The 12,579-nt window shown below is 35.7% G+C and overlaps 1 protein-coding gene across 1 annotated transcript in view; it reads left to right on the top strand.

Moving 5' to 3' along the window:
• RB195_020427 (uncharacterized protein) overlaps nt 1-12,579 on the top strand; it is a gene marked incomplete at both ends in the record, with an annotated part of 30,393 nt that overhangs the window by 6,849 nt on the left and 10,965 nt on the right. Inside the window, 2 exons of the mRNA XM_064188714.1 lie at nt 2,348-2,436; nt 4,951-5,041. Coding sequence (XP_064044595.1) covers nt 2,348-2,436; nt 4,951-5,041 — 180 coding nt within the window. The remainder of the gene's footprint in view (nt 1-2,347; nt 2,437-4,950; nt 5,042-12,579) is intronic.

Genomic DNA, 12,579 nt, shown 5'->3' with positions numbered 1-12,579 from the left:
CTTATGATAAGGACATTGTGGATTTTCTTAGAAATTCAATTCACCGACACCGTTTTTATAGTGCAAATTCGCTTTCAAATTCTCTAGCGCATCATTAAGCGTTGCAGCGAAGCGTGTTTGAGATTCTTCAGATTCTCTAGAGTGGAATTTTTCGTTTTTTCCCCCTCCTCTTAATCTAAGAATGCTTCTTCAGCCATGTTACATACAGTTCACATTCACCTTCATCGGAATTTTCCTTTCAGTGGATGTTTTCGGAGCGATAGGTGCTCCTTGATTATCCATAAAGTTCTGAAAGTGCTTCGAGTTTTGATTGCATATTCAAAAGTTTGCAGAAAATTTAATATTCAAATGAGCAGTTATAGCGCAAGAGGAGGTGGTTTGCAAGGAAAATTATTCATTTTTGCGGAATATTTTCATGGAACTTGGAATTATGTGGCTCACTTAATCTTATGCCCATATTTTCTGTCTGTAAGACTTCCAAAGCGTGGGTGTACATAGCGCAGTCGATAAGGAGGCAAGAGGGATAAGGACCGCACGATTGATCGGTGGTCAAAAACCGGCCGTAGAGAAAATCAAGCGTTTCGATTCCTCCTCCGGGATCCGAAGGAATTGGAACGAAATTTGTCCAAGAGGATAAAAACACTGACTTGATACATCGGTTGGCCCCAGCAAGTCATTGTTGAGGCTTCGTACGCGTTCATAAAACCCCAACATCTACATCGATGGCTGGACTCGTTGTCGCATCCCAAGCGGATTTACATGCCAGTGACTTTATCCTTTACCCTTTGTGGGATTTCCAGGAATCTACGAGAAAACTTCTATAGTGGATTATCAGCGAGTTCGTGGATACGAGGACAAATTCCTTCGCCTTGTGCCATAAAGTCTGCTAGAACACTTTAATATTTTCATTCTATATATACGCTCAAGGATGTGGACGAGTGGTGTCATAGTCTAGAAGGGTCCCGTCTCGATCAGACAATTAACAGTCTGACAAAATTCACAGCATAGAATGTCAATCAGAAAACCCTCTTATTAGAAAAAAGTCCGTAACAAATTTTTTCAAGGATTCTGATTTCAACCTTGATTTTGTCGGATTTGTCGGACTTTTTGGCAGTATAAGGGGTCGGATTCTTCTAGAAAATGTTTCAAAAAATCATTCACATGTGAATCGTTCTAGAAAATGTAACAAAAAAAAATCATTCTAAAACTCTATAGGAGACATTACAAAAATCATGAAAATCTCTATGAAACACAATTTTCTGGATATATTCAATTTTCTTGACGATTCTTATTCTTCGGTCACGCTATTGCTGTTATCCTATGGAACAGAAGATTTACTAATCCGTGGAAAAAAAAACACTCTTGCCGATCAAGTAGCACCTATAATTCTTAACAGTGTAGCTACAATTGTCTCCTTTTCAATTCTAATTTTTTTTCCCCGATAATGTTCTGTTCTGACGTAATTGCAGGATAAAATGTCAAACATTAGCGACTGCGTTTCACTGTTGCAAACAATTATAATAAATGCTTTGAATGCAGAAAAAGTCAGGAAGATCTTGGAACGGCTGACAGCTGTCCGAGTTTTTCCGGTTTCGAACGTCATTTTGGTGAGCTCTGACGTTCATTGGCATCAAAATTTACAAAACAAAACCTGCTAATGGAGAAAGATGTCACCGTGAGCGATTCCCCTGGGGAAATATGTAGGATTCCCGAGGATTCTCCTTTTTTTTTCCTTCATTTTCACAAAGAATTACGCATAATGAGCTAATATAACGAAACAAAACTTGTTAAATTTTCTGGAAGCTTTCGTCACTTACTTTTTTTTACTCTTTTTTCTTTCTTTTTTTCACATCTTCATCGAGAAAAAAATTGGTAACTCATTCTTCCTACCTTAATTTTCTCCTCTTTCTCACATTGTAATGAAAAGGACACTGGTTCCTTCCTTCTAGGAATTCTTCCAGAACTTTGTTCATATATATCAAGACTGATTGAGTACTGAGTACTCATATTGGGTTAGGCTGACATAAACGGAAGTTAGTGGCGTTTCAACGACATTCCCATCCAGTCAATCATTCCCCGCCTGGACAATTATGAACCTAAACTCGGATGGGGAGCCGAGAACGCTATGGATTTCACCACCCACGAGAAAGACAAAAAAAAACGAGGGCTCACAGCTTATTGAAAAATTTATTGCTCATTTTATGAGAAATGCTCTTGTTTTTCCTGCTGGCAAAGAAATAGATCTTAAATTTAATTTTCTTTCCGGATTTTCGCTCAGGATTTTCCCTTTTTTTCATTATTATCTGTAGAAAACATGAAACTTCTTCGATGATACGAAATATTCTAGGATCATCCATGAAATGGACATACAGGAACCCGAATTCACTAGCGAACAAGTTCGGAGCGTATTATTCACTCAAGATGCTGGCAATCAATGTGAGTTATTCGATGCTGTTGATCGATAGAATTGCTCGATATCGATTTTTTCTGCATTTTTCGAGAATTACAGGGAAATGACGCGAAAATTATTTTTGAAATGGAGCGTTGGTATCGAAATTTCTCCTTAAAAATAAAATTTTGCTCCAGTAAATTGACGATAATAGGGGAATATCGAGAGCAAATATTTTCAAATCCAGGCTTGAGAACTACCACATGGGTTAATTATTGAGCGGAAGAAATTTCCGAAAGCTCTGAGAATCGTTATGCTACGTTCTACGTTACACTTATCATTGGTTGCGGCCCAGAAATTGGTCGGTATCGATCGATTATCGATTGTTGGTCAATAACTTTCCAGCGGCTTAGGTTGTGTGCCCATTTTTTCGGATAATTTGGAATCTGTGCATTGCCATAATTAGAGAAAAATCCATCCTCGATAGGGAGTCAAATTTCCTTTCGGAGCATTTTCTATTCTTTTTTTTTCTGCAGGGATTTTTTTTTGTCAGCTGACCTCATGCATGACAACAAATCACAACGCAGACTGAAATTTTGCATATAAATATATTTCTAAACAAATTTGCACATATAGATGTTTTTCGTTTCGATGCTGGAATTGGATGAATATTAGAAAAGGAAATAAACGAATATTTCGAGAAAATTTCATCTACTTATTCTGTAGGTGAAGATTTATCAAATGCAAATTTCCTTTCCTTTTTCGCGAAAATTTTCCAGGAAGCTAGAATTCTTACTCGACACTGACTCATGCCACGTATATTTGTTTGGTCCAAATATTTCGAACACTTATTTATACATAAGTAAATAAATAAATAATATATAAGTATTACAAATATTAATCCTAAACTATCGCCTTAGGACCCACAAAAATGTTGGGCGAAGACGATCCGACTTGTATATTTGTAGTAGTTCCTGTTTGTCTAGACACCTCTTTCTTATTTTTAACGTATCTATCCACAAGCTGTTAGGTAGCACGTTCTTACACTATATAATCGTTAGTTAGTAGCTTTTTTTAAGTCTGCAGTTCTGGAAATTCACATCTTTTTTTATTACTTCTAGTAATCATCCCTGGAAACCCTCACCGAAACATTTTTCCCAGAAATTTTTCACAAATGGTGTAGTTCCAAACTCTAAAACCAACGTGAAAGTCTTGTAATTCTCGTCTTTTTGTAAAAAAAACTTTTATGTAAAGTAAAACTGTAAACAAAGTAAGGTGCCTGTAGTGTTTCGGTAATTCATGGTGCCGATCAATATGCTTTTTGTTTTCCGCTTCGGTTTCAAATCGTGCCACAATGACATCTAAACGATCAGAAATAGCCAATTTTATGTATGTCGTGGATATAATCCGAAACCACATGGAATTAAACTGTCATTCACAAAATACGAAACGAACATGAATTTTCATATGCACGCAATCTTTTAGATACACCGTTTTTTTTTGTACTAAATTTTTTTTCGGCGGTAACGGAACAGAAATTGAGGAATTGAACCACGTTTTAAGATTTTTATATTATAAACTCGAGCTTGCTAGTCTAAAAACACTCTGAAAGCAATTTCTCCTTGGGAAATTTCTCTTTCAAAAGATTTCAGAAAAAAAAGAATAGAATGACAACTCATCATTTCTCTTTTGTTTTATCTTTTTTTCTGTACACTTTCTGAAAGCATACGTCTTATCACTTCTCAGGATGATGGATTTCCTGTCATGCATGAATTCTTCTGTTCCCTCAAAATGTAGCAATTATCAAAATAATCACAATATTATATTAGTCACAATATTTTAATTATTACAATATTATTTTGTATGTCGACAGTGCGATGGTACAGAATTTATAAGTGCGAGGAATAATCAATAAGTCCTCTTGTGTACAAAGCGATGACGATGACGTCAGCCATAGTTAATTCGAATGAGAAACAAGAAATTTTTTAATGGAAGAAAAGAGAAAAAAACAGTTCAACTCGTACGAGTTCAACAATTTAATTCTATTTAAAATACTCTGTTATTTATTTGTGAAAATTTTTCATCTATTTAAAATTGTAAATTCGAAAAAAAAACCGGAGTAATTTAAAATTTAAAAACTAATTCTTACCAAAACTGAAGTTACTAGTTTCTTGTTGTGCTCTGCTAATCTGTTTCTGAATTTTAAAAAGCAAAAAAAAAAAACTGCCATTAGTTTGCATTCTCGAACCATGTGTTGATCTCGATCAAAACGAAAACGGTGGGGATCCGTAGATGACTTTTTTCTGGATATTATTTCACATGCGAACAGGTGATTAATCACGTTTGAAGATGAAACTTACGAAAAAAAATAATTTTTCGATTCCTTGCTCGAGGAGTCCTAGATACCACAACGCTACTAAATCTGGTAAGAAGAACAAAAATTTTGCCTGGAAAAATATAATTTATCCTTAGTAATTATTTTTGACATTTGGTTTCTCGAAAATTGTATTCAGGAAGTTTCTCCACGATCAGGAAAAATTGCAAGAATTTCATTATTTCAGTCCACATCCTCAGTCGAACAGTGCAATCGATATGCACGACCGGATCGATTGGTGGCTCATTCGATTATGATCAAACATGGATATGTGCATTGTGAGTTGTTCTTATCACGCTTAACAATATTCTGCCGAACTTTAAATGTTCTTTTTTATTCTAAGAAAAAAAAATTCCAATTAATGTTAGTTGGAAATTTTTAATTGGAATAATTATGTTATGCCTTGCGATCGTTAGCTCACCGAAGTTTTTATGGTCCCTCTAGCAGCGTTTATGGTCAGCTTCATAGTGGCGGGGAAAGCTAAACCACTCCAGAAAACCCGTTGATTCAGCCATTTCAGCTTCAGTCAGCCGAAAAAAACCCGCGGCGGCCATCATCAGTTGAATAGATGAATAGATGAAGAGGGTAAAGTATGCGGTCATCAAATTTACATCACTAGAATAAATGCAACTTCTGTTTACACGTCACATCCACCATAAATAGGAAGATGGATGTGATTAAAATCCAGAAATAAGAATCTTAATTGGAAGAAATCAAAAAAAAAACTAAAAGTCACGTCTTCCTACCCCGTACATACCTTACAGTTTTGGCTGCGGTATTTAGCACTTGGAGATTATTTAATTTTAATTTCAAAAAATTATAGAATGTCTGAATTGCTTCTCTATACTAATCACGCATAGATATCCATAAATTCCCGGAAAGCAAGATTTTCCGCTCTATACCGTTCCGTTTCCTCGTGACTTCCGGTGTTAATGATTTGTGGTACCAGAATTTCTTCCAAAACCACGTGGAGACTCCTGACGTTAATAGATTTTGCGTAGATAGATTTATGGATTATTTTTGGAAATTGCTTTTTTTTGTGCATACGAATTAAATGTGTTGATAGTTGCTCTCAGAGATAAGATCCTGGCAAAAAATTTACTCATCAGTGCATTTCTTTAATGTCACTGCGTTCTGTTTCCAGAGAATTTTCTCATTTCTCCGCTAATTCCTAATTTACGGGAGCCAAATTACGAATTAATAATTATTAATGAAAAAAATAAGCCTATTATTTTTATTTTTATCTGCAAATTATTTATTAAATTATTAAATCAATTAAAGGATTATGGTGTTTGTATGTCTTTGGTTTCCGAACGTTCCTTATCATATTTTATTAATTGGTGGTAATGATCTTCGGGAACAACTAGAAGAGATATGGACATGAGGTCCTGGCCGGGCAACTTCGTCGTGCCCTGAGGGCATGATAACCGATAGCAGTGAAGCTATTGTACTGAGAAGCGGTCATGTAGGAGTATGGAAAAGAGACCTTCTCTTTTTTTTCTAAATAATTTTTGCGATTAAACGCGTGTCACGAAATGAAAACCGCGAAAATTTGCTGAATGCTTCCACAAATTATCGTTAAAAATATTAAATTATCATAAAAAATATTACTTGAATTTATAAAATTTACCTTGAAAAATCCCTAACACAATTTATTGGTAGGTTGATTGTAAGCATCAAAAATCCCATGCACATTGACCAAAATAGAAGAACCTCTTTATTTCTAGGTGTTTTTTTTTTCAAATTTTCCGTTACCTTCCTATGTGTGCCTGTTCGCATTATTTCAGTTAATCTGTGGAACGCTAAAAATACTCTAAATATTCAGAAATACCTAGGATACGGGTATTTATGCATCAAAAACATTGTCATACATCATTCATTTAATGGATACTGCATGAAGGATGAAGCGGTTAGCTAGAAGCATATGACTACGAAATCTTATTAGATTTTTAGGATTGACAAATACCGTAGTGTTATTTCTTTTGTCATACAGGCACGAAAGAATAGTACGATATCAATTATAGGAGATATTTCTATTTTTGCCCTTATCGACGGACAAAAAAAGTTTTTTTTTAAACAAAAACTCAATTTATTATAGTCTTTTCAAGAGGACTTTTTCATGTACGCTCAATAGGCTGGATGGATGGTTTTTCTTTTAATTTTTTTTATAAAAGTAAATTTTACTAATAAAAAGTACCACTGTTACGGCTTGTAACGACGTATCTATGATTTTAGTCGATTAATAATAATAAATACCAAAGGATTGATGACGATATACGTAAAGGCGGTACGTAAAAAAACGTACGTAAAACGTACGTAAAAAAATCTCTGGTTATTGATATCTCCAAATATGTGACGATATCCATGTGATGGGTAGAAAAATATAGATGAAAATTATCCAGGTACTGTTATTAAGCACTTTCAACCAAAAACCTCTTTATTTTGTTTCTTTTTTCTTCAAATTTTTGTTTTAATAAACATCCACTTACTTTAAAGAATATTAAAATATTAAAATACAAAGTAATATTACAATATTAAGATATAAATATTAAACTTTAATGAATACTCAAAGGAATTTTTTGTTGACTAAGTGCTAGAGCAAACATTTTTTTCTTCTCTAAAATACTTCTCTCCTTAATTTTTTTTTTTGTGTTTTTGAATATATCCTTCTGGTAAATTCAATATGTCCCCATCTACAGAAAATAATTTGCCTTATACGTTTGTTAATGGAAGTTAAGAAAAACGCTTTTGTTCTCATTCGGAAACATTATTATCTCAAATCCATCTAAGTCCATCTAAGCTCCAAATGAAGGTAATTTTGACAGTATTTGCTCTGAGTCGACTCTAATTCAAGAGTGACTAGCCGAAATTTGCTAACAGCTTCAGGGGGAATATTTTAAATTATTGTATCTCTTGTTTTAAGAAAAATTAGTCTCTGTGATTGAAATTGAAATTACCGCGAGCATAAGGGCAAGAGCAAACTATCTAATAATTTCTGGAAAGGCACTAAAATTAAATGAAGCCTTTTTCTACTTTATTTCTCCTTCATATTTTTTGCTACAACTCTGTAAGTGTTTTAGTTCATTTTCGAGAACCACTTCTTCACCTTTTTGTAGCTCTGAAAATATAAAAATATATAAACTAATTTCAAAAAATTAATATTAACAAATATAAGATAAAATGAATAAAAATATAAAGAATATCTAAACTTTTTTTTTCTAAAATGGCCCAAAGCTATCTGTCAAATAGCTTCTTGTTCACTCATAAATTTTCTCGCGAAATATTCCAATTTCAGTTCGAAAAATGGAAAACAGTTGCTAGGAGCTGAATTTTCAGTGTGGATGGGTTGGAGTATTTATTTCCTGAAATCCACACAGAAATAAATTGTAGAATCAGAACAACTGCGCTAAACGTTAGCGTATTTTACGAGCGTATCTTGTGTGGGCTAAATTCTTCTTACTTGAGTAAATGAAGTATACTATTTATGGTAACGCTGAAAATTTTTGATTACCCCCATATTACATCAAAACTAGACCGAGGATTTATGGTTCTTTTTTTCGTTGCTCCAACGAAGTTTAGGTGGTCATTTAATAAAATGCGTGGACTCTTCGATCCTGAGCTCTCTATCAAAGGCTTGAAAATGGTTCAAGGTTTTCGCTCCTCTTCTCCTGGCAAAGCCTCGATGTCGTTCCAAGTGCGTGCAACACGTAAGACCAGTCTCATCGACTAACGGGACCGGTGAACCACCGAGTTTTTATAGACTGTCACCCGAGGCGAATGAGATCTACGGACTGTGTAATATCCTTGCTTGTGTATGAATGTCCGGATGGTTTTTTGGCATCACCCCCCCCCCCCCCCCTCGAATCTGAGGTGGTACGGATTTCACGTGGAATATTCGTATTCGTTCGTTCGATAGTAGATTATGGAGAGGGGTGCGATTCCGTCCATTTCTTCCTAATTCCCGTAAAAAACAGCCCGGAAGATGCGGCGCGCGCTCCAATCGAACTCGTTGTGGAAAATAGTGCGCCGGAACGCTCGAAGCCGTATTTTCCGGGACGTTTTCTGTGGCAATTAGGAAGAAATTGATGGAATCACTATTTTCCCAATAATCTACGACCCCGTATACGAATACTCCACCGGAAATCCGTACCACCCCAGAGATTCGTGGAGTGATGCCTTTAAGGAGCCACATGCGGGACAATCTTAAAGGTCACAGATTGTTACGAACGGCGTCACGTTCTTGGTAACAGATAAGCTCTCATTTATGTTATTCATGGATGGATTCCTGACGAAAAGGACGAATAGCCGAATTAGCATTAGCGTTAGACTTGCTTACGGTTGCACTAATGTGACTGATCCTGAACCTTTGGACTTACGACATGACTATGTTCAACCAACAATGTCCCGTCCACCTCGTTGGCCGGTGCCGCAAGTAACGTTATAAGTATTTTATGGAACACACGACACGTCCAACGCCGACTCTATCGACCCAACTTTCGCCAGTTATGCACTAGCAATTCATCATCGAAATAATAGGGACATGACGGGAACAACCAGCTCAACCATTTCAGTCATATGAGCAAGAGAAAACCCCAGAACACTTGGGGATAGTTATCATCTCCTATGGACGATACACGTTCACTTAGAGGGACAAACTTTTCCATTCATGGAGAATTCCAGAAAAAAACTAAAGGATAACTGGATTGCATCCGTAGAACCACTACGATTTTCGATTATAGGTTTCCCTGTTCCTAGTGAAAGTAATAGAAAAAGAGTGAAAAAATTCAAAAAAGAACTTCTTCGGGCAAAGGCAACGTCGACCTTGGAATCACTCGTGTCGATTATTGTGAAAATGGACGAGTTTTAACTCATACTAGGAAGAAATAAATTACTGTCAATCAAAAACTTCTCACGTTTTGATTAAATTTCACTCAGAACTACTTGTTCGTTTACGGTCAAGGACGAGTTTTCGCATTACTCTCTCACTCGTTACGTTCACGTAACGTGTTCCATGTGTGCACGTAACAGGGACGTGCAACAATAATCATCGTTGGCGTAAACGCACGAAAAGCTCGAAATTAATGTGTTCGATTCACACTTTGACAGCCCATGTCTGATTCTCTCAAAAATTCTGAGTATTTTTCGATTTTCCTAACTCGGCAGAAGCTGTCAAAAGCCTTTTCATGAGGTTTTCCTCCGTGAATGCTGCATTCGAGATCTATTCACTTTTTTTCCAGAAAAACCGATCAATTTCTGAATTAACATCGAAAGAAATGTACGATATCAGTGTGATGAAAAGTAAATTATAAATAAATGCTAACTAAGGACTGTTCTTAAGTATTTCCAATCAGAAAGTTTCCTTGGGGCAATGGATGAAATCCAGAATTCTCTTCTCCATTCAGTTCCGATTCTCTTGAATCGTTTCGGCTTCAAGTGAAGCGCTGGGCCATGGCTCAACTTATACTCTCATTCGGCGGAGAATTACTCGACATCGAGTCTCTCTCGTTTGTTGCTCGATTTTGTCAACACGAAAGCACGTCCTGGTGCACTTCATTTTAGGATTGTGAGGCAGCGATGCTGTGTCTAAGCGATGTGAGCAGCGGATGGCTAGGAGAGGGCGAAGAGCCGAGAACTCATTGCAAGTGACATGGAATGCGCTGCACATCGATCCGAGAATAGATATACGCATCCTCAATACACGAAAAAAAACCCCTATTGCGATTTTGAGGGGTTTTCGTGTCGAATGTGACAATGCGGGGAGGGGAAGGGGGGGGGGGGGCAAAACTTGGAATTTGACAGCAGAAGCTCACACAATTTTAGTCTCTGTCATAAATGTTCGCTACAAATGCCCTAGGATTTTAGGATTTATAAAAATCACTCCTTTTTTGGAGGAGGAGGGGGACTTCACTTATCACTTATCACCATAGTTTCAGTAAACACAAATATTCAACCGAGGGAATAAAGCTTTTATCACGGAATCAATCCAGACCGCTAAATTAATAGCCTCTGATGGCCAAATCATGGCCTCATAACGAATTAAGGCAGCTAGCTTTTTCATAAAACAGTTTTCTGCTTCTCAAATGGATAGAAATGACAGAAAATTCAAATGACCATAAGATCGAAGAGAATTGGCGGATCACCTACACGGATTCCATGCTAAATCCTTCAAAACAGATTAAGTTTTAAAAATGGACATTTCTTTTGGGCTCATGAGTAAAGAAAAGATTTTCAAGAAAAAAAGAGTTTTTTGAAGAAAATAAGTGAATTGAAAACGATTCACGAACGGAGTAAAAAGTAAAAAGTAAAAAAAATTGCGCTCGAGTAAGTTTAATTAATTTTATAGATGAAACCTCAGACCTTCTTCTTATTAAATTATGATCTTACCCTGAAGACCTAATCGAATCAGCTATTCTATCAAGAAATCGGATTCTGTATGTGAATTTCAGTGCTTTTCAAAACTTTTTCAAACTAAAGTTTTTCAGTACCCAAGAAAATCCCTTTGAGTTTTCTTTCATATTCTAGTCGTGTTTTGTGCTTTCCAGGGAACTGATCCAGAATAGGGAACCGCAGTTTTTCTAAAGCCGATAAAAGCCACTAGATTTTATCGGCTTTCATTCACATCCATTATTTTTTTTCTAAATTTATCGTTTTCCGATGCTAATAAACTCGATACCTAGAACAATTTCCTATCAACAGACTAGCTTCTCTATTTCATAGACCTATTAGCCACTAGAAAAACATTGAAATACGATCGCTAGAAAAAAAAATGGAGAGAAGTTGGAGAGAGCTGATTCTATAATGAGCGCTTGAATACGTTAAAGAAACGAAGAATTGAGGGAAGAGTTCTTTTTTCTTCTCGTCATTCTCTTTTATTTTTCTCTACACTCCGCTCATCGCGTAACAGCAGCAGGCGAATCCAACTATGTATATACTTGACCTTTTCATCGGCTGGCTCCAATTCTCTCCGGAAACTACTACTTTTCTAATTTCACACACTACCATTACCTACTAATTTATTCTTCGGGAATTCCCCTAGCTATACCATCAATTCACATGAATATTTACGTATTTCACATTGATGCACTTGCAAAATACTCTGTATACTGTAATGAATGTGTGAGCAGCAGCAAACGTATCCTCATTTTTTCGCTTTAAATTTGGAAAAATTGTGGAAGAGAGGCGATGTTAGAGGGATATGGAATATATTTACTTTCAATATTTTTATTTAAAGGGAAAAAATATTCCTACAAATTGTAGTTTTTTTTTTCAAGAAATTAAAATAAGCGAATATGGTGATACATATGTAGCATGAAATTTAAATTGTGATGGAGCTGAAGTGAATCTGGGAAACTTCTCGAATTTTCAGTTTCATAAAGGTCAGCACCATTTTTCAGCTTTTTTCAGCCTTTACAAATTTGAAATCATCTGTTATGTACGGAATAACTCACAGAATAATAATAATATCTACCGTATACTTCACATCCATGTGAGAGATTTTGTGCTTGATTGAGAGCTTTTTAGATTCGAGACTTTTTTTTATCAAACTACTAACGAAGTTTATTAGAAAGTAATAGTTTATAACTTACAAACAACTATTCTATTGTTCTGAGTGCAACAGGCCCCTGTACAATAAATTCGAGAGAAAATTTAGGAAATCTACATTTTTCTTATTTGCTTCTATAAATATACCCCTAAAGATGTGAAATGTATAGAAAAACATATCCGAGCAGCAGTTTGTGCATATTTTGTAGGACAAAAATGATGTCATTCCTAAACAAGCTACAAAATTTTTCCTTATGTTGGGTTGTTCGATCTA

This window comes from Necator americanus, chromosome II (genome assembly GCF_031761385.1).
Source record: "Necator americanus strain Aroian chromosome II, whole genome shotgun sequence".
NCBI lineage: Eukaryota > Metazoa > Nematoda > Chromadorea > Rhabditida > Ancylostomatidae > Necator > Necator americanus.
The sequence above is the reverse complement of the archived record's forward strand: the minus strand, read 5'-3'. Positions and strand labels throughout refer to the sequence as shown.